The 24,191-nt window shown below is 36.8% G+C and overlaps 1 protein-coding gene across 2 annotated transcripts in view; it reads right to left on the bottom strand.

The window, feature by feature from the left end:
• Positions 1-24,191, bottom strand: part of CycC (cyclin C) — a 63,597-nt gene that overhangs the window by 13,829 nt on the left and 25,577 nt on the right. Inside the window, exons 3-5 of one of the 2 annotated variants that reach the window (XM_081768512.1) lie at positions 20,471-20,677; positions 15,332-15,583; positions 10,882-11,080 (exon numbers count right to left, since the gene is read on the bottom strand). In XM_081768512.1, the coding sequence (XP_081624638.1) occupies positions 10,882-11,080; positions 15,332-15,583; positions 20,471-20,677 (658 nt within the window). Of the gene's footprint in view, positions 1-10,558; positions 11,081-15,331; positions 15,584-20,470; positions 20,678-24,191 lie in introns of those variants that run through there. The other variant, XM_081768513.1, reaches the window with a different exon arrangement.

Here is a 24,191-nt window from a genome sequence, read left to right as displayed (position 1 = left end):
TAGCACAAGCTATTGCCAGAAAAGAGCAACAAGTAGATCAAAAGTGTTGAACAAATGTGCATAAGCAACTATCGTTTCTTCATTGAAAGGGTACAAGGAAAAAACATGCCAAGTCCAAATTACATGATTTTGAGATATTTGTCCCTTCAGACAGCTAAAGGCGGCATCTTACCAATAGTATCACAACACTGCGAAAGTACCAGCTTGATCGCATTCTGTAAACGATTAAGGAAGAACCTGCTTTGTCCATGCTTTAAAACCGCTCTCCTAAAAAAAAATACGAAATGTGACTTTGCATGTATTTCTCCTGTACCCTTCATTTAGTATACTCTGCTTTATAATGCTATTGGGTACGTGCAAAATTTCTACGTTTCTGGCAGATCACCACTTAGCGGAGTATCGACGTTAGAGTGTGCTGTAATGATGTGAACTTTACAGCAGCAATAGGCAGTAATGTGGACGAGAAGCTCTTAGGTTAGAGCAGCGTGTGGGTGAAATGGAGATGTTAAAGAACACATAAGAGATAATTGTAATGAAGCTCTTTTACTTTAGATTGTGTGTTCAGTTCCTCTTTGGAATTAGTTTATTCTGTTCCTGTATTTCATTCGCTGGGACTTCTGCGAACTTTTTGGCAAATGCAGTTGCAAATAGAAGGCGCGTATGACTTTTTTTACATCTTATTTAAAACTCCTTATGTCAAAATTTCACACGCACCTGCTATTCGAAACTGCATTTGCCCAGTAGTAGTTCGCACATTTCCAGCGAATATATAAAGGGAAGACATTGATTCCAAAGAGGAACATAATATGGAAACTAAGGTAAAATAGTTTCATTTTATTCGTACAATAAAATGAAATCATTCGAGGCTTTATACTTTCTGAATGAAAGAAAAATGAGTACGGGTGTTTTACTAAGATATCCACACAAAATATTCGAATTTCGTGCGAGACTTCGAGACCAGACTTGAGAGATGCGGAAGGAGGAACGAAAAATATGGCCGCAGTAACACATTTCTTAGTTTAAGACATATTACTAAACTTTAAGTGCACTGAAGGATTGAAACTTAACATATGTATTAGAGCATACTAGTACGCAATGTGGAATTGAAGGGTTTTTCTTAACCATCTCTTATTTCTACAAAATAATTATTGTGTTTATTGTTTGTAACTAGGTACTTAATGTGCAGTAATTAGGAACTTTCAAGATAGAGCGATTCCTTAAAATATTAGTGATTAAACTTTAGCGTAACTGTATACGATTATAAAAACAAACTAAAATCTATAAAACTGTATCTCACAGCAATGGAAATACTAAAATTTGCAATAATCAGCGCTTATTTTGACACAAGAATTATGTTTCCAAGTGCAGTAGTTGAAATTCTACTATGATTTTTGTTTGAATTGTTGAATATGCCACTTTTATATTTTGTAATGACTGTTACACAGAAACTCTGCAACATGTACGTGATATATTTATACGGTGTTCACAGTCTGAGTTAACAAACATGTTCACCATAATTGAAGAATATCTAAGATGGTGGGTGTAATTTAAAAAAAAGTATTTTATATATATATATATATATATATATATAATATAATATAATATAATATAATATAAAATAGAGACAGAGAGAGAGAGAGAGGTTGAATGACACTAAAAGACCCAGGATTCAGTTTCTTCAAAGGGGCCTTGGCACAATAGACTCCGCATTTTAACAACCTCTAAAAAAACCTGTGGTGACGAGTGGTTGCGAAAGGATATGCCAGTGTCCTCCACTGGAAACCAATGCCAGCCCACCAAATAGAGTATCATGATGGTGGTGTGAAATCGTCACTATATATATTGGAAACTACCTCAGTATGTACATGTTCTCTACGTTGTTGATAACCCATTTTTACATTAGACTACACAGAATAAGGTCATTAAAATATTGGATTCCAATACAAATATTTCATACAATATATATATCAATACGGTAGTAATTAAAATATTTGTTCCGGTACGAATACTTCATATATACAAATGTATTAAGTACTTGTATTGGAATTCAATATTTCAATTACTACTTTATTGATATACAGAGTCCACCAGAAAAATGTATACGCTGTTTAAGAAAAAACCTATATATCATATTTCTTAGTTACATTTAATTATTGTTCAAACATGTGTTACAAACCTTCAAGTAAGCATATGTTTACATTAGATGTTCAAAATGTTGGCCGTTGGCGGCCAAACACCTAACAGAACGATGAGCGGTCCCTGCAGCTACAGCGGTCAATGTATCAATGGGGACCGATGCGCATGCCTCTGTAATCTTCTGGCGATGGTTCTCGAACGTGCGCAGCTTACTTCGATACACTTCATCTTCCACAGTTCCCACAAGAAGTCGTCAATGGGAGTAAGATCTGGCGAACGGTGAGGGGACTCAACGGGCCCTCTTCGTCCAATCCAATGTTCCTGCAGATTGTTATCCAGGAAGGCTCGTACTTCTAGATGATGGTGGGGTGGGGTCCCGTCCTGTTGGTAGAAGACCTCATCGTCTCCTTAAATCGCACGTACACCTGGTAGAATTAATGTACGTAACATTTGCAGGTACACTTCTCCAGTGAGAGTACCATCAAAGAAGGGTCCTATCAAAGCCCGAGCTGTAAGTTCACACCAGACAGTAAACCCTGGTAGAATGACTGCCTTATCAGCATGGTCTTGCGGATTTTTCGGTGCCCAGTTAATACAGGTATGTCGATTGACTGCTCCATTTAGTTTAAACTGGGTCTTATCAGATCACACTACCTTCATTACAAACTGTTCATCGCTAGATACCATTCCCAAAATTGCATTCGACGATCAGGATCATCATCAATGGCATGCAGTAATCGCGGAATGTAACATTTTCACTTAGCGTTTTTCAGAATTCGTCGTGCACCTGTAGTGCTAACTCCCATCTCCCGTGCACATTGCATAGCAGACTTCTGTGGTGACGAAGGCTTCTCCAACACGAGAGCCGACGAAGCAGGACTTGTTGCAGTAGGCGTTCTTCCCGATCTTCATTTGTGAATATCTCACAAATCGTTCCATGCGCCTCGAACTTGTCAACAATTCATTAAATCCCTCTCCACTGACGCTCTACTTCAATGAAGAGACCTGCACGGGCCGGGCTTGGGCGGGCCGACTCTGTTATTTCTTTGAGCCGGGCCGGGCTTGGGCTGGGCTGGGGCGATCAATTGCAATTCTTTAATAATTACTAACTTTCGTTAAACGATAATTGGAATAAATCCAAACGTTGAAGAAATGTGTTCGTGAAAAATGTTACAAAGAATGCAATAGCTATTTACAGTTTGTGTTGCTTAGCGGCTCCACTTTCACTATAGAGGATTGCAGGCATTATGAGGTAAACTGAGCTCTGACCTTGACCTTCGCTGAACTCAAAATATAACAAGAAGGGGTGGGAATGTTTTGCCTGTCGCTAAACAATATTGCCATCTTCACTTTATGCTAAAAATCAATTAAGTTAGATTTTTGTTACAGGGAATGGAGTTTTTGTTCTCTCGATGACAGGCAAAGTTCTAGGAGGCAATGGTACCATTCGAGAGGCAAGCGTCAGGTTGTAAACCAGAGTTTAGAAAAGGTTTCTGAGGTTAGGTCAAATTTAGTACTAAATTTTGAGAAAGATTGGGGCTCGAGCTATTTTTTTTTTTTAAAAATTATCGGGCCAAAAACTTTTAAAATTTATCGGGCCCGGGCCGGGCTTGGGCCAAGAATTTTAAAAAACTTATCGGGCCGGGCCGAAAATCTCTTAAACTTTTCGGGCCCGGGCTGGACCGGGCCTAGGTACGTTCGGGCTGTATTGGGCTCGGGCCGAAAAATTCGGCCCGTGCAGGTCTCTACTTCAATGGCATTCCCAAACCTGATAAAACACTTCAAAACTTACTTGCGCTGCTCGAACGTCAAGCGTGCTCTTGCCATTTTCTTATCTCACTAATCGTGCTGACAGTACCATATGTTCAGCGAAAAACGGTACTACAACATAATTTTAACTGAGAAAATAATTGACAATGACGATATCTATTGGGGAAAAACCATACTACAACATACTCACATTTCAGAACAATTGTCAACGCCTGTATCCTGATACAGGATGACAAAGAGTGCACACATTTTTCTGAGGGATTCTGTATAGTCTAATGTAAAAATTAGTTATCAATATCGTAATGCTGTGTACTACACTAGTGTGAGTGGGTGCCCCTTTTTGCACCGAGGGTATATGAGATGTGGCTCTTCACAGATTAACGTAGGATCTAACCACACATACATGTACTGGACATTAAACTTAGATCTACTGCACTCCAGGAAAGCAGCTAACCATTTAGTCACAACGGATCTCCTATTCTTTATTGTATTTCTTCAAGTTTTTGTGGTTTATATTCCAATACTAACTAACTGTATAGCTTAAGAAAAAAAAAAAAAAAAATCATTCGCAATCTCCATAAAATTTATCTTCAGATTGTAGACAGACTTGGACAAAAGCTTGTCAACTAAGGTTCTGAACTTAGCGTATTTCCCATGGAAGCGATGTGTCCCGCTATCTTAGATATTTCGATCTAACTATTCACGCTATATGCAGAGACGATTAAACACTGTAGGGTTCGCGTTGGTCAACGTCTTCCATACACACAGATACTTATCAATGGAAACACCTCAAAAGAGTGCAACTTGCCAGATTAATATGGTATTGAACCACTTTTTACCATCATCAGAACAGCTCTCATGCGACGCGGAATGGAAAAAAAATGAAAATGAAATCTGTGAGTTTTACGTCCCACGGTTATGCCGGTTAGGCTAAAGAAGACGGTGATGATGAGTAATGAATGAAATGGTGGAATGAAGAAAGTGGGAGGCAACGGGAGAACTCCGAGAAAACCCACGCACACGGTGTTTGTCCACCACAAAGTTCACTTGGCGGGGGCTGGGATCGAACCCGGGACGCCAAGCACCAGAGGTGAACGCTCTACCACTGAGCCACCGCGGCCCCCCGACGCGGAATCGATTCATACAGATCGTGAATAGTAGCAAGTGGAATATTACATCATTCCGCGTGCAGTGCATCACTCATTTCTGTGAGAGAGGACGGAAGCAGAAATCTGCGACAGATTCGTGTCTCCATACATGTTCAATTATGTTCAGGTTCGGGAATTAGGCGCGCCAAAGGAAGTGTTCAATGTTCCCTAAACTACGCTGAACAGCTCCAGTGTGTGTGAATAGATACATTATCACCGTGGAATATAGCGTCATTGGCCAAAATATCTGGACCATGGAATGCACATGGTTCCCGTAAATGGCGACATAATCACTTTGGAACCAACTGAAAACCAGGATATCGTCCCGCAGAATCAGAGCCACCGCCATGTTTCACGGTTGGGAGGAAATACTGCGGATCACACGCTTCTTTGGGTGTTCGCCACACATAAACAGGGCCGTGATTTGAAATAAGGTGAACGATGGCTTATCCAACCATATAACAGGTTTCCAGTCATCAGCGGTCCATGTTGCGTATTCGCGGTTTCATTGGCATTGTGCTAAAGCGTGATAGTCCGTTATTAGCGTTTTCTAGCGTGCAACTCGTACGTCCAAGTCGTAACTCACAGCGGATTGTGATTGTTGATACAGGCTGTGGTAGGTGCTGCTTGAGTTTCCTGTCACTTGTACTGCAGTCACAACGGTTCTGACTGACGAATCTACTTTAATGCTCTGCAGGACTCGTTACTGAGTGTTTCCTTCCGACCACTATTCCTCTTCGCTGATGTAGTTTTGCCGGGAGTTTTGTAGATCTTCAACTTGGACACTGTTCCTCGCGACACACTTCCTACCTTCGTCACGCTTATACCACACTACCAAGCGCCAATACGTTGGTCTCTTTGAAATCACAGTGGTCATAATCCATTTAACACTATCACAGTCTGATCAGTTCATTGCACACTGCCCTTTTACTGCTTCTCGCATAGTACGTGATTGGCCCTTGCATATCATCACTAACAGCCCAGCGCTGCAGTCGCTGCTTGACTGTTTCGATTAAATTGATAAGTATCTGTATTTTTCATGGCTATCGATTTAAAAATCAATCCTGTTCGCGAGTTTTCTCGGAAATCCAATTTCCTCTCACTCTTTATTCTACAGGGTGGCCATAAAATCCCTTTACACCTGAACTAAATGCGTGTAACAATTTAAGATACACTTAAGATTTGAACCTCGCATCCTGACCATTGATACGCCAACAGTCCTCCTCACGTGAATTCCCGCGTGACTGCCCGCGGAGGTAGGAGAATAAAGCCTGTGCGTTGACCAGTTCATTGTCTCGTCTTTCAATGTTTGGTTAACAACAATAGATAACTACTGACTTCGCTTTAGAGGAGGTGCGTCCATGAACGGCAAGTACAACAACGAAAATATGATGCACGTGATGGATAGGTTTCGTGAACAGTTCAGTAAGCAGCCATCAAATTGTCAGGTTTTGATCACGTGGAAGAAGAAAGCTTCTCGCCTGGGAAATGTTTTGGATGTCCATCGTCCTGATCGTCAACCCGAAAGGAAACTTGTACAGAAGTTATTGCATCAAGTTGCGTTCACCTTGCAAGTCCACTAGAAAGCGTCCTACAAAACCAGGAATTGGCAGTAGCACAATGCAGCTCCACATGAAAATGGACTTTTGCATGCACGCATTCTGACCAATAGCCATCAATGAAGTAATCGACGATGACTTAAAACTGCCGGCAGGAAGCATGGACGATCTTGTTGGAGGCCTTCCCCACCTTTCCTGCTCATTTCTCTGATGAATGTGCTATTTATTGAAGTTCATACCCAGGTACTTTGTGGAGATGTTGCGTGATTGACTTGTTTCATAGCTGCAGAATTTGGGCATCAACAACACAGTTGTTTACCAACATAATGAAGCTCCCGCCTACTTCGCACTTGCTGTTGCACCCTGAATGCACTGTTCCTTGGCCGGTGGATAGGATATGGGTCCTCAAATTCACCAGCCCCTTATTCTTGGCCGCCCTGAAGTCCGGACCTTACGACACCACACAATGCCCTGTGGGGTATCATCAAATCACGGGTCAGAAACCGATAAGTGGACAATGATACTCTGCGGGTGTGTGTGCTGAAAGCCTCCCATCTTGGATACCGCAGCTGCTAAAGCAAATGAATAGGAAGACATGGAGGCGTATCAAGCTGTGCAGAGGATCATGGAGGTGCACATACGGAAACTTTGGACAAATAACTGTATGTATTATTAATGTAGGGATGAAATAAGTGCAGGTGTTAAGGGACTTTCTGGCTACCCCGTACTAACTCTTTCATCATTACATATATGCGTCTATCGTATGATTCTTTTTTCCTGCAAGTATCTACGGGATGTTAGGCTAAAATTTCAACTAGTTTCATTTTTTATATAGTAAGTCTTTGGTTTAATAACTAACTAACTCTATGGCTTATGGAGCGCGGAGGTTCAATGCCGCGTTCACAAAAGCTCTCCACTGACTTCTATCCTTAGCCAACTGGATCCAGTTTCTACTTTGTATTCCTATCTCTGCGAGATCCATCTTAACGTTGTCCTCCCATCTGCGCCTAGGTCTTCCTAATGGTCGTTTTACGATTGGTCTTCCAGTCGACTTTGAAAGCGTTTCTATTTTCTTCCATCCTAGCTACATGACCTGCCCTCCTCAGCCTCCTAGACTTGATGACCCTAACAATGTTTGGTAAACCGTATAAATTATGTAGTTCCTCGTTATGAAGTTTCTCTTTCAGAGTAAGCGACCATGTTTCGCAACCATATAGAACAACAGACATGGTTATCGTTTTATATATTTTAAGCTTCAAATTCCTCGGAAAGAGATTTTGAACTGAATAATAACATGAATTCCCTGCTTTTAGTCAACATTTAATTTCTTCGTGAATATGATTTTCGTTTGTTAATATTGATCCTAGATATTTGAAAGCATCCACTTTATCAAAAGAATTATTTAATATTTTAACGCATCTATAATTTGCTGTATTACGGTCCCGACACACTTCCATGTATTTAGTTTTCTCTGCATTTACTTCTAAATGCATGTCCCTGCAAGCGTTTAATAAAATCTCTGCATTTCTTTCTATTGTTCTCCTGTCATATCCTATTAAATTTACATCAACATATGCCATAACATGGTTAATACCGTTCAACTCCAGGCCCTGGTTGCTATCTTTGATTTTCCTTATAGACAGCTTTCTTCGTTGGGTTGTGCATGTAAGCGCATTAAACGCTTTCAAAATCGAGATCTATTAAATTGCTCTTTCACGTCGCGAAACTGTAAATCCATATCATTTGATGATAGCTGTTAAATCGAATTTGTTTAGCCTTTCCTCATATTGAATTTTCCTAGCTTTATTATTCTTTTCAACCAAATCCTGTGTAAAAGTACAGAAGCAATGAAATTAATATAGAAAATTTACTACTAGACCAGGGATCACTGCACCTTTCAGTTCTTTCCTAACCTGTCACATTCTTTCACTTCTGAAATAGGTATTCACTCAACTTGGACTACAGCGACTGTACTGCATTTTACATTTGTTACTAAGTTCGCTTGCAATAATTTATTGTGGCGCTGAGTTGCTACAGGTGACAAAAGTTGTCGGGTTCTTCGTCATATCCGAGTTGCGATTGGTTGCTAGTTATAACTACTACTCTCTGATCTCTTTTGGAATTTATCCCGGTCGGTGCTTCCGAGATTATCTTCTATTAAACTCGCGTTTTCTGCGTGCTTCTATGATGATCACGTAATTTGTGTGCAGTTTACATCCTTAAGATCAGATACAGTTCCTAACAGTTCGATTTTCTTTCACACTGTATCATTTAAAACGATTACAACCGATCAAACACACCCACTAGAGTATCACTCCTTGCAGTACGAGTGGTAAATTAGTAGCGTCAAATTTCGTCATAAGCGTTCCACAATAATTACCAGGGCGTAAGGAATCGTCTCTAGCACCAAAGAAAGGTTTGAGATATATCTGATAAATAACCTATCTCGTACAATACATTCGATATAAAAAAGGTATACCTCTCAGGTTCGTCTTCACTTTTCACCTTCTTTAGTGCTAAGTACCCTGTACTAATGGTAGTTACATTACTTTAATTTCCACAAAACTACTCAATGAACCTGCCTCTTCACTAACATTCATTCATCTATAAATACAAGAGGAAGCCATGCTCTTTTGCATCTAGGAAAATCGGCACTAACTCAACTGAAAAATCAAAATCCAAGAGTTTCATCTACATCTTTACTTAGCTTTCCACTGATTTATCAGTGTTACTATGGTCTCGTAGTTGTATCAATTTTCCAGCAAAACATGTAAAACTGGCACAGTGTAAGATTACAGAAACTACTAAACATTGTAATACTTATCGGATTCTTAAAGGCTTCTCACAATCTTTGTTCATTTCACGGACTTTGCATTGTAGACATTTTAGTTTAGTAGACTTATGTGGCAAACGCACCCAATTTACGTTAAATGAGTACAGAGCCAGCCTTCGAAACATCTATACAGGAACTCAAACCCGCAGCTATCAGATCGATAAAGAAAATTTTAATAACGTGAAAGCATGCTACAAGAAATCCTGTTGTGAAATAGGCGTCTAACCATTTTCAGACGAGTAATTGTTACCCGCGTAGAAAATTGGTAAACATTTTTTCATGACTTTTGTAATGATTTAAGCAAGAGATGTGAACATTCCTCCTCACGATTTTAAACCTCACTGGGAATCCAATCGCGCACATGCACAAAATGAAATTTTAAGACTTTATTTTATTTTTATTTTTTAATTATTGAAAAGAACTGTGAAACAAAGCGTGGAATTAAAATTCGGAGAACACACTATCCTATAACTTGAAAATACTATGAAATACTGTGTTAAGAGTTTTAGGAACGTTATTTACAGCTGGGAAATGTGTCAAGTTGCTATGATCATGACATAATTCTCAGGTATAAATATATAGGAAAATCTTACAACTATATTTCATAGCACTTTTCAAATTCTACGACACTGTTTTCAAAATTTCACGTGTATCTTCTGTTTTACAGTTATTTTGAAACTATAATTTATCCAAAATGATTCTTACGCCTCCTTCAGCAAATTTTCACCTTATCTTCGAGATTTCTTGTATATTAATGGGGTAAGTAAATAGACAAGTAATACCGAAGAAGCAATCATTGATTTTATTTAAAAATGTAATGCACAAATATGTGCACACAATGAAACCGGTATTTAACGGAATTCATATTCGGCGAAAACGATCATTTTACGTTTCTGATTTTTAAATAATGTGAAATAATCTTACTATGCGATTCTGTTAAATATATGTTTTCTTATAAATATTTTTCGAAGGTGTGGTATTTAGATTAGTGATCATAAAAATACTGAAGTGTAAATTTGCTGGAAGAAGTATATAAAAATCACATGGAACGTTTCAGAAAATATTCCGAACTAATATCTTCTACATACAGGTTTTTCGAAAACAACAAATAATTTTGATACCACTTGATTTATTCACTTGTTATAACAGCGTCATAAAGTATACATGATTTTTATCACTTTTCCTCATACATCAATAATACAAGCAGGTAACTTTATTATGGACTTTTTTTTAATATCAGGAACTATACTTATATCACATAGTAAACATGACTTTAGTTACATTTTCTAACACAGCCAAATAGTGAGCATACTTGATATATGTGCTCAACTAAGATCAAATGCATGGTTAAGCATATCGCATGTATTATGGCATCATCATTAGAAACGTATACATATGGATTTAAGTTGAACAAAAATATATATATGTAGATTACCTGCTAGGTTGTGTTTTCGGCTTAGGCATTTTGTTTATGATAGCCTGAATGTCCTTCTTCTCGTCGTAGGCTTTCCACAATTCAAAAAGATTCACAAGGTACCTTGCAATTTCTTGGATCTTTTCCATGTCTACGTTGAGTTCGGCAAACCATGCTTTCAGATCTTTCTGAAGGATCACGCAGGCAATCTGGAGACAACCTATGCATGAAATTAATTATTAATACCAACTGAAATCTAACTCAAGCTCTCTTCTTTATTTTAAAGATAAGAATATTTGTGTAATTAGAAGAACTTACAGTCACGGTTTTGTGCCCTTTTTTAGTTACAGTGAAACCATATTGCTGAATACCAATCAAACCCTTTATATTAATACCCGTTATAAGCTGAATACCCTTTATATTAATACATGAACATATTACTTCCTGCTTATTGACGAATACGAAAAGCTATCAAGAGGTTTCATTTATTTCTCCACCAATTTTTCTTACTTTTTGGTAAACAAAAACAACAAACAGCGTGCTCTTCGAGTCTTGAGACTACAATAATTATTGAAAGAAAAAAAGATAAATAAATAAAATCATCTTTGTGTATATCGTGGGGAATCGAATCCGGAACCTCTGGGATGGGTTACGGAACAATAAGATTTATTTGGTAAATAACAACAGGTCCTTCAATGCTTACAAAATAATACTATACGAATTAATATTTGCAAGGTCACTCTTATGGTTTAGAAATCTGAGTGCCTATCGACTCTGAAGTCTTAATACACAGATCTAGAATTCTCGTTAATAAGAGAAAACCCTTAAACATGTATGAAGGTAGAAACACTTCCATGAAAAAAATTTGAAATTGATATATATTAATAGGCTTGATACATATAAAGCCTATTAACGTTTAAGTCCGCAAAGGTTTTGAAAATCTGTTTGAAAGCTAATTTTCTTGAGCTTAAATTACAAATACAAGTAAAGTTCGTTTAGATGTGATAGTAATAGAGTAGAATTAAACCTGCCCCAGCTAAGGGGAAAATGCTCCGAAGAAGAAGTAGTAGTAGTAAAGTAGGATTTGAAAACTTAACGATATTAGACACATATTAAACCAAGAAAATTATGTTCAATAAATATACTGAAAACCAAATCACAGTTTGGCAGGTACAAAACCATAGCTGGATAAATGTGACATTTTAAAGAAGTTCTCGGCAAACTTCCAGTGGGGAATTTTCTTTCGTAAAACCCATTTAATCTAACTGCGTTTCTCTTTTTCCCAGGCTTTCCATAAACTTATTCATAGTTTTTTTTTCAAATTTTAGGGTGCAAGCTTCGAAACAATATATTTGTGTACATGACATGTTTGAGGAAATTTAATAATAATATGATACATGAACTTACCCTTAATTGGTTTCAAGTACAAAAAAGTATTGTAGACATGAGGACATCAATTTTGTTAAATTTTGCTGGATCTGAACATAATTGTTTTTGATAGAAAAGGATATTATCTCTACTACTTTGCAATCATTTAAAAATAAAATTTTCAGTCAATATATTTCAAGTAATCATCTGTAATCATGAGGAAAAGCCAAACATAACAAAAGTTGAAACACTTGGGTACTCTCATAAGATCATATAAAACTAAGGATATTTACTCGAAATATACTGACTGAAAGTGTTTTGTGAATGGCTGAAAGAAGAACTGCATGCTCAAGCAGAGTTCATTTGGTTGTGAAAGCAGTAGGGTAGTAGTACTTCTCGTTCCTTTACAAATATATTTTCGTACTTCTGGTTTCTGAAACATAACTACTCCTTTATGTAAAAAATGGAATCTTCGATAGTGAGACTATCCATGGCTTTGGACTGATCATTTTAACAAAATATTTTTTTTTTCGATAGTGTCTGAAGAAGGATATGTTACATATCCGAAACAGTTACAAATTATAATTTAAAATAAAGTGTGTTTTAAGCTTTGGTCAGTGTTTCTTTTCTTTTCTTTCTTTCTTTCTTTTTTTTTTTTTTTTAAATGGAAATATCCCATTTATTTTTTAAGGTTTACTTAACCGAGCTTTTCTAAACATAAAAATACATAAATGCATTTATATTAATCTTAACGTTACAGCAATTGAATACTTACTAATGGACGCTATAGTACACAAATCTATAATTTAAAAAACTTGCATCCAAAAATGATCATTTCTCCTTATATCATTTCGGCCCTCTCTGATACCTTTGTAACTTCCTTCTTGCTTTTTTTAACTTTGCAAATTTATCCTCGAAAAGTACTTTCTTTAAGAGATATTAAAAAATTCAATTTTCAAGAAATGATGTGTGAGAATCTACAAGAAATACTCTACAATTTAAAGGGTTTTACGGAGATCCTGAATTTGTAAAGCAAAGAAAGCGGCAAGAGCAAAGTTACTTAGGAAGGGTTCCAGAGAGGACCGAAATGGTATAGGAATAATTCATAATTTCTGGATACAACATCTGTGCTTATTTTTTGAACTACAGCTGAAACTGGGTTTAAGGTATTTGCTATTCCCAAGAATCTCGTAACTATTTGCACGAAACAGAAACAAATATAATCATGACTGACGAAATATCATTGAAGAGGAAAATCAAAAAATCTACCTCTCCTACTGATTAATCGGGAGTTCAGTGGAAATGTCAATATCAATGCCATAACAATAATAGATGGAATATAGAATAGGGGGAGTAAAAGGTGCAAACGTATCACTCTTTTTACTTCAACTTCTGATTCCTGAAAAATTCTTCCACCTTCATACTTTCGGTTCTTCTTTGAAGTCTTATTCATGAATTATTAATAAATAAATAATAATAATAATAAAAAAAAAAACATCAAGGAAAGATAAAGGAATGAACTCACCGGGGAAAAGCAGTGAAGATATTTTATCATTTGACGAGTAACTGTAGCAATCGATAGGACAAAGTTTATCATCACTGCTCTTATCCCGTGAGTTTTTCGTTATATTTCCCTGAGGTTTTTATTGCTCTTACTCTTATTTTTATCCTCCTTGAACAAGGCTCCACATGAAAGCGCAATGATAAAATCAGAATTTGAAGTAAAAAGACTGTTAAAAGTTCTTAAGCGGGTTGGCATACTGTCTGAAGTAAATGTATCACACTTAATGTCTGCTAGTCCCATCTGGCACTCTAACTAAAGGAAACTAGTATCACCAGATAATGTGTAAGAAGACAAAACAATTCAACTGTGTAACTGCTATCAGAACATGATGTGCATGCGAATATTTTATATAATTGTCGCATAGGGGGCACTTAAGTAAAAGCAATAATTAATCATTTCAGAGATTTGAACTGAGAAACGTATTTACTCTGAAACATATAATCGTTCAAATACTTTTGAAAAACGAAGACCTGAAATTGTTCTATTTTTACAAAATAATACTATCTGAGAATTGTACAAAAATTTCACTTTCCTTTTTGAAAGGCAAAAGAAGCAAGTACCACGAAAATTTCAGTGTTAAATAAATTTACTAATAAGGAAGTAAAGATACATATATCAATGAAGGGGAAGGCGGTGGCTCAGTGGTAAAGCGCTTACCTCTGGAACGTGGGATCTCTGGTTTGATCCCTGGTCAAGTAAGTTTGTGATGGACAACACTGTGTTGTTTTCTCGGGGTACTTCCGTTTCCTTCCACTTTCTCATTACACCAATGCTTCCGTCATTATTTACTTGCCTTAATTGCCTTAAGACTAGGATAAAAGGGCATAATCGTGGGATGTTAAACTGAAATATTTCATTTTCATTTCATATATCAACGATTTACTGCTTAATTGTACACACTGCAATTATAATCGTCACCAGGTTATATAAGTAATTTTTGTGAACGCTCTGTATATTTTGGAAACTATATTTCGTTCTATACTTTATTTTTGCGACGCAAATAATTTCTTTTCTTCGATGGGAACTGTTGGTAACGATTTCTTTTCCACGAATTAGAGCAAAAGTCTTTCATCGTTCACCAATACATGTATGTGAAACGTTTTTTTCACGGTGAGATTTTAGTGAGTAACAAAGACCACACTCATTTTCTGAACTATATGTATGATAATGGTATTTCTACTACGCAGGGGCAGATCCGGAAAGCGGTTACATAATTATTATAAACTTGTAAAATTTCCAATTATACATAATATAATATAATAATATATATATATATACACACTGAAGAGTCTATGCTACATGTTCCTATAATGATGTCAGTGGTAAAGATAGTGTAAGTATAGCTGGATTAAAGATAATAAAATCAGCATAGCGTTCAAATACAGCAATAAATGATTTTATTAGGAAGATTGATAAACCTTTACTAATGACGTTCTGAATGCTTTCTTTGGATTCTATACTTAAGTTTTACAACAACTTAAAATCACACATATACTTTATGATTAACATACATATTGGTAAAAATATCTGGCTACTTACCCAATGCTATTTGGTATGGCGGATACAGGAGACACACGTCAGTCCGTAGACTATCATTAACAACTCTCCACGCCAAAGCCAATAACTGATCATCATGACCAATATCCTGAATCAGCTGCAGAAGTGGCCTGTACGGCTGATATACAATCAGACAACAGTCTAAGTTCTCTAGTAGGTAAAACTCACATTCAAGTATGTGATTTGTACGATAAGGAAATTCTTGAGTATATGCGTAACTGAACTTAGTTTTTACTGGAAAAAAAGAAAAAGAAAAAACATTACATTGATTCTAACGCAATTCGTGCACAATAATATTACGGAGGAAATTTCTTAAGGAACGATACGATGCATATTGCATATTAAATAGACTGAACTCATTTTAGCACCTTTTTTTTCTAATCTTGTCCGTATACGTTTCAATGACGGTTTGTCGCAATCTTCTAAAAAATTCTGACATTGCATTGTGGATATCGGATTATCGGTAACATTCCTCCACTCTTTTGAGGTAAATTCAAGTTTGTATTTGATGTCATCGAAGTATAATAATTTTACTACAGTGTAGGCATGTTAACGGCGATGTAAGTCAACAAAACAACGTAAAACTTTCCTCAAGGATCCGTACAGAAGATGATGACAAACGTCGTTAAAACGTACAAGGACAGAAAAAAAGAGTTCATCAATCTTTTTAATATTAAGAAGAAAAGTTGATTACACCTGATTGTATACTGGTATTTAAATACAACTACTCGGAGCAAAATAAGAAAAGAACTGACATTTGGAGTAGCATCTGTCGTCCTGTTGCCAATCTAAATATTCCCCTGAGGCGTTCGCTGTGCTCATTCCACCTATAACATTGTGGCGTAGTGTCTCTCCTTAATACAAATTTCTACATGCTTTTGAACTGTCAATTAGTTTCTAATTTTGCCTCACGTATAGATTTTTCCTCAAGAAGAGTTATCAATTATCCACAGATGTTTTACAAACTGATAAATTTTGTTTGTAGAAAAAAAAAAAAAATAGTGGGCTGTGAGAATTCGTTAATTATGTACATGATTTTTGTCAATAAAATTTTTCATAATATCTTCGTCTTCGTCTAAATTCCTTTCTTCTGCATTTTACTTAGGGTTACTATACGAAAAAAAAAAATCACAAAGATATATATACGTATTGTACAAAATAAAAGAAACACCTCTGAAAGTCGGAACATCTTATATAAATGCAGTGCTAGTCCGTCTTTAGCACGCAATACAACTTGAATTCTGATACAAGTCCTGCATAGTGGTGAGTGAAATTTGAAGCCATTCTTCTTGCAGCACAGCCTCCAGTTCACGTAAAAACGAAGGAAGTGGAAATCGACGCCGAATCATTTTCCAAAACAGCCCACACAGGCTCCTTAATGTTCAGGTCTGGATGACCCAAGAAAAATGTTGAACCTCATGAGCATACTCTTGAACAAGGCCAGCGGTATGAATAGGAACATTATCATCCTGGAATATGGTATTCCCATTTGGAAATAAAAATGAAACACAATCTTTTAAGTTTTACTTCCCACGATTATGCCATCTGGAAATAAAGTTCGAACAATTAGGTGGAACTGTTTACCCAAAAGTTCTCTATAGACTGCTTTTGTAACAAGGGAGTTGCAGAATACCATGATATAGCGCTCCAGATCATAATAAAGCTGCCAGCGCGTTTGGCAGTCCAGCGGAGACAGTCTACATCGTATGCTTCAGAGGGCGTTCGCCGGACAAACATGCGCCCAGAGGTGGGGCAGATGGTAAACGTTGTCAGTCCTCCAACGCCCAACTTTAGTAGGTTTTCACCATATACGTCTTCTTGACGCATTTATGTCGTTTATTAGGGGTTTGGCAGTAGAGACACGCCCACGGATACTCAATTTATGCAATTATCGCCCCAATGATTTGGATGACACCGGGGTGTTTAGGTGCTGATTAAGCTGTGTAGTTAGTATTTTGGCCAATGCTTTCTTCTGCCTCTTTACAATACGCTTCACGACCCTGCGGTCCCTATCCATAAGCTTCGTCTTTTCGACCACCACTGTGCTTCCCCGACCCTATTTTACCGTGCACTATCTATGTGGTCATGACTTTCGAGGGCGTACCTTATGTTATACAGCATAATACTCCACCGGTTACCGATGCTCCAGCTAGATGGACACCGAAAAATTAAACCTCTTTGAACATAAGGTCGGACATACTGGACACTCGCCACACCTGCACAACATCCATAATCACACTGCCCCATTCGACTAGTAGTGCACAATCCATACTATTTGCAACAAAAAAGACATTTACGCAGTGCTTACTACTACCAGGCACAGTGAAAATATGTCCACTTTTGACAAGTGTTTCCATTATTTAGTCCAATACTTGCTTATCTTACTCGAGAAACCTCTTAATGGCATAGAGGAAACAATTTATACAAGGAAACATTTACAAACCGATTGCAGAAATATTAATGTAGTGTTTCAGATCCCCTACTGTATATTTTTCAACTTGAATTTATATGAAGAATATTTCATCTCTTTTCATTTAAACATACTAAACTTTCGTATTGTGTATTATCATCATTCTCATAATTTTAATATGTAAGTCCCAGGAATATCAAAAGACAATATAGAGGGAATAACAATAAAAACACACTGAAAATAGTTACGCAGATTTCTTATTGCATTACTAATAAAGTACTTTTGAAGAAGTCACCGAATATCTTGGCGATGGATGGGATTGGTCCTTCCCTGTATATGCCTGATGATTGTAAGAAACTTGTGGGAAGTCTTTCCAGAAGGGTGAATATTATGGTCCAGGCAAATGAAGGCCCAACACTTTATTAGGTAAGTCGTTAACTTTCTCACTCAGTCAGGTATGTGGTGCCCGGTGACTTTCTGGGACGGGCATGTATATTTCACTACCGGAAGTCACGTTCCTCGCATGCGGAGAATAAAGTTTAATGTTTACGTCTCATATCTGTGTGTCTATTGGTAGTAAGCTTCGTGTATTAAATGAATGAAGAAAGTGGCGCAGCGGCAGTGAGAGTTAAACCACTTTTTCTTTCCTTCTAAGCCAAATATCAAAAAAAGCACACACGCGTGTTTAAATTATTTTAAATGAAAAGTTTAGATAGATAATTTTGTGTTTTCCCAGTATACGGTATCGGTTTAACCGTTCTACTCACCTTCTTCTATTACAGCCGAAATTAAGAGATTCCGAGACAGGAATATCTAATTATTATAATTGCAATCTCACCCATTATCTTATGACTTCTTTTCTTCCCTTCTAGGTCAAATATCGAAACACGTATGGGACAATCAATTTGAAATCACCCAATTTCAGATTAAAAGGTTGCTGACAAAATTTATTTTTTTACAGACACGTAAGCCGATTTTGTACTTTTCAAAGGTTGCGGCAAACGCTATAGCTCCGTTACTTTTAAAAATATCAATTAAATTTAAAAAAAAAAAAAAAAAAAAAAAAAAAAAAAAAAAAAAAAAAAAAACACTTGAAAAAGAATTAAATGTACATTTTATTTCCAGTATACATTTAAGCCTATTAAACTACAAATACCTTTAAAAAGATATTGAAAATTAAAATTTTAAAAGCGCAAATTATCATTTTTGAAATAAAAAATTCGAAAAGGGTAAGAGAATTCACCTTTTTTTCCCCCTAGATATAGGCTACGACTTCTCAAAAGTGTTACCTGAGGCTCTCATTTTTGTTTGTTTGTTATAGTTTTGTTTTGCTTTTGTTATGTTCAACCTAAAATATTTCAAAAGAACCATATTAGCGTAGTAATAAATAGTCAAAATTTGATCACTACGACCTGACTAGTACAAGAGTTACTTTGATGTTGCGAAATTCGGTTTATTAGCAACTAAAGTACAGTTAAACTGATGATTCATTCTACAACTAAATTGTACGTGTTAAGTATTAAAACATATACCTCAGTTCAATTGTATACGTTGTTTCATTATAATAATATTTTATTGGGACAATCTAATTGTTAATAATGTTTTGAAGGAAATGATTATGAAACAATAAAAAATCAGTTTTGTCTTACATAGTGTTGAACGTATTCATGAAGAAGTCGAAACTATGTAATAGGCAGCGGGCTGAGTACCGTTTGGCCACGGCGACGTTAAATATTTTTTTAATATTCTTTTGTATTTTGCTTGAACAGTAAGCTAAATAGGGCCTCCTATTAATAAAATGGTCTCGACTATTTTATGAACTAAGCTTAAAAACTACACACGACAAGCCAAGCTTTCGTTTCTTTTATTATTTCCTTTCAAACATGAATAACAATTAGTTTGTTGCAATAAAATATTGCACAATTGAACTGAACAATATGTTTTAATACCTAACATATATAGTTTAGTTGAATGAATCATCAACTCAGTTGTACCTGAGTTCCTAGTAAACCGAATTTCGACACATAAAAATAAATAAATAAATAAATATAAATCTTGCAACACAAACAACAGTCAGGTCTCAGTGATTAAATTTGAACCACTTGTTACTACGCAAATAACTCTTTGTGAAAATCTGAGATTTTTCAAGTATGTCCCTTTTAAGATATTTCGGATTGAATATAATCAAGTTTTGAGAAATTGCTATGTCTGAAGACCAATACTACTACTACTACCACCACCACCACCACCCAGGTATCAAACTCTTTCTATTTGATATCTGATTTACCCATATTTAATGATTTTAACTGAAAAGTCCAATACTAATTTTCATGTCTCTAACCTTAAGGAATTCCGAGATATGGACGTCTTATTATAACAATTGAAATGCCTATCCACCCTCCCCTTCCTCGTCGAATTTACTAAATTTCCCTTAGCTGTACCTTACATCACAAATTATATATAATATCCCAACTTCAAGTTTCTATCTTAAACAGTCTGGCCTACCAGTCAGTCAGTCAGGACTTAACAGCCATAATACAAAGCTCTCCACACAATTACAGCAATTGCCGACTGTGCTCGCGGTCACTAGGTCGATTCATGTGTGGATATTAATGCGCGAACCTCACTTCACTTTAAGCACTAGATCCAGCACATATAATTTTGGTGCTGAAAAGAGAAACTCAACTTGAAGCAAAATTGAGAACACTTACCAACAGTTTGGCACGTAGATATCAGTCTCGTATTTGATATCACTCCAAATTCTTCCACTTTTGAAGCTAGGAAGACACATGTTGGCGCTAGTAGCAATGGATCAATGCATTTTAATGAATTTCTGGCATAGAAGCGTTTAAAATATACAGTGGCCGTAGCAATGACTTGTTGGCGCAACTTGAGATGTTCACCCAAAGCTTGAATAACTGATGAAGAAAAGAGAAACACATTAGAAACAGTTACAGCTACTTATGCGTTTCCATATCCGTATTGTCACCATGGCGGATCACTTGTATAACAGGTGCCAATGAAACTGAAATTGTATATATGAGGATGAACCTAAACTGTTTCAAAAAAAATATGAATGCTACGAATTTAAAACCACAATTTAATGACATAAATAAATAAGCGTACGCTATGACTGAGGTAAGGTTTCTTTTTGTATATACCGGATGTCCTAGAATTCTTTTCCTGATTAGAAACATTCATAAGGCGTAAAATATGAAACATAGACAAATCTTTTTTATCTTGAATTGCATGTAACATACAAGTTTGTGTGTACATCCCTTACTGATATTTTGTTTGTTACAGGGCCCAGTGACTTAACAACAGCGGAATCGGAAACCATTTACAGAAACATATACTCAAACCAGGAGAAAGCCCAATGTGTCCTCTGGTATCACGAGACATAGTCACCAAAAACAGTCCAGAGACAATTCCAGACGGCATACCACAGACAGCCACCAGATGTTAAAAGCATTAAGATGTGGTATGAGAGACATCTTCGTGAGAAGTCCCAAGAAGTCAGTTCACCTGAGTTGCTAATTCCTAAGACATCAGTGTACCGCATCCTACGCTGCGTACGAAGTCTAGATCGTGCAGTCCCTACAACCAACGGATTACAGTGCTCCTTATGACTTGGCTGTTGCCATGCTGTCTGAGATTGAGAGAGATGTTGACTATTTGAAACATGTCCTTTTTTCAGATGAGGCCACATTTCGTTTGAATGGTGTTGCGAATCGACACAATGCTAGGTAGGATCTGGGGTTTCGAGAATTCTCACGCTGTGTTTGGAATCGTCAGAGAGTCCTACGCTGAACGTGTAGTGCGGTCTTATTACAATAAAATCATAGGACCCTTTTTCTTCAGTGAAAGACGATCATAGCCAATAGTTATCTTGATATATTGCAGTTATTTGTTATGCCACAGATTCAAGACATTCCAAACTTAATTTTCCAACAAGATGGTGCGCCACCTCATTGAAGGTTGGATGTCCGTACCTATTTGGATACAACATTTCCGGAAAGATGGATCGGGTGTGACGGTCCCATAAACTGGCCTCCGGTTCATCAGATATAACCATTGGATTTCTTCCTTTGAGGTTATATCAAACCTGGAATCATTGCCACTTGGACATTTCTGTGTGGGCTCAAAACCAAATCATCCTCCTGATCATAGCACATGCGCCCGTTAACGTTCATTTCATCAAACATAAGCAGTGAATTTTCTGCACACTCTTTAAGTAGCGCCCTTGCTCCGTCAAAATCTTCAAAATTGGAGTAAGAATACCAGGAGAAAACGGTAACTTTTGCACCTAACGTCGAAGTATTGGCACACTGGGTAGGGGGATCCGAACCTGTAACCGCAGATGATTGTATAACTTGTCACTGATGACGGGTTGTGTTAATGCAGGAATGATATCTCTCTCAGACCATCTTAGTTTCTTCTTACCATTTATCAGCATATTTACTTGGCCAGGTGTAAACTTCTTCGTAATATACCGACCACCCGGTTATTAACCACTCTATTGAAACGACCATGATATTCTATTTTACAACTGGCCTTTAAAACAAATTCTTTATTGTATTTGCTTTCCAATTCTTTTAACTTTGTTTGCAAATCTATTATTTTGTCTTTGTATACTAATGTCAGACTTCAATTTTTCGTTCTCTTATCGCAAATAGGAAAGCTCTTCCCTAAGTTTATGCCTCTCACTCTCCACAGAACACACGAAAGATAACATAGATAAAGAGTTATTTTTTATTTCGGTCACAATAGTTTTTTAATCTGACTGCACCCCAATGTCTGACAATTTTTTTTTTCTCTTAACACCTAGCATTCGTACGCTTATTTCTTTCATTATTTATATAAGCAGGGTTCACATATGACACTGGTAAGTTCGTTGAAGGTACAGCATCTCGTTTGAACTTTTTCTTGGGTGGAATATTTAGAAGCTCAGATTTTAAATCACGTTCATAAGCTTCGGGAATAAAATGATCGGAACAGACGCGAGCATTTTCAACTTTAAACATGTCTTTCCAACAGCATTTATTTTGCTAAACTTTCCACAGTTTAGGATCCGAAGGAAACACATGATAAATAATGTCGGAACCCTTCGTATTTCTACTGTGATTGCGACAAGTACTTACCGTACAATTCGGCATGCTTACAAGCTAACACGAACACTACAGTAATTAATTAGTAATTAACACGAACACTACAGGAAAAAAGAATCACTCACTACACACTAAAAATCAAATTAACAAACAAGAGTGAATGACAGGGACCTTGGATCGAAGCTGGCTCTGCTCCCGCCGTGACGTTACAGTTTTATTGCATCTTCGGTTTTTCAAGAAGGGTAGTTATGACGCGACCTTAAAAGAGGAAAGGAACAGTAGGGTCAACGGACCTTGCATTGCACAAAACCATTGCGATACCTCTGCCAAACTGACAGGAGCTGTGAAACAAGCTTTCACTCAAGTTACACCTGCAATGCTCTGCAAAATGTCGCACAGAACGTGGCGGGGTATTATCTTTGGTCATGAGAATGACGGTAGACAGACTGATCCTTTGGACACTTAATGTTTCCTATCTCCATAAAACTTCTCGAAAGCATTGTTGTTCATTTCATTAAGTTCTTTCCGTGTAGTTATTTAGTGGTTTATGTTACTTATTTTCAGGGGTAACGGGACTATGTGGCCATTCTGTAAAAACTCTCCAGCAATTGCACAAACTCTCTACTATACACTTTGACTAGGTCATTAACTACAGCTTTTCTAAGTTCTTTGGTCCTGATTAATACCATCCCGTTAGATGATAAAGGAATATAATGACTCCCTTAACGTTTAGACAATATATTATACATCGCACAACCAAAATGTACGATTACCAATATTTTTCACCTCTTCAATTGGATACATGTCCCACATTGAGACATTTCTCAACTCAATCTCTGCGAGTTTGTTTGTTCTTTTTAATGCAAACATCATTTGTATCAACACTAAGAGTCACACTTTTATGACGGAAATACTTGATACTGTAAAAAATCTGCCGGAAACCATACTCCCATTAATTTGAGTACGAAAAATGTAACAAACAAAATTAGATCAATGGGTCAACATAAGGAATCGAGTTATTTATCATGTAAAAGGCCTTGCACGGTAAATACTTTGTACAACTACTACGTCATTATTCGAGGTAGGAGTTGAAGTCAAATTGCTTAGTTGTCATTCTTAAAGAAACTTAGTAACGAACAACTGCGTACAGCGGGAATTCGCCATGTCGTTCTTGCACAAAAATAACAGTATGACTGCAATCTTGAAATCAGTCATACTGGATTATGGTATTAATTTATTTTTGAGTTTTACGTTCCACAATTATGCCCTTGATACTAAAAGGACTATAACAGTAAGGTATAACAGGGTTCCTACTGATCTAGAG

The sequence above is a fragment of the Thermobia domestica genome, chromosome 8 (genome assembly GCF_964235325.1).
Source record: "Thermobia domestica chromosome 8, izTheDome1.hap1.1, whole genome shotgun sequence".
NCBI lineage: Eukaryota > Metazoa > Arthropoda > Insecta > Zygentoma > Lepismatidae > Thermobia > Thermobia domestica.
The sequence above is the reverse complement of the archived record's forward strand: the minus strand, read 5'-3'. Positions and strand labels throughout refer to the sequence as shown.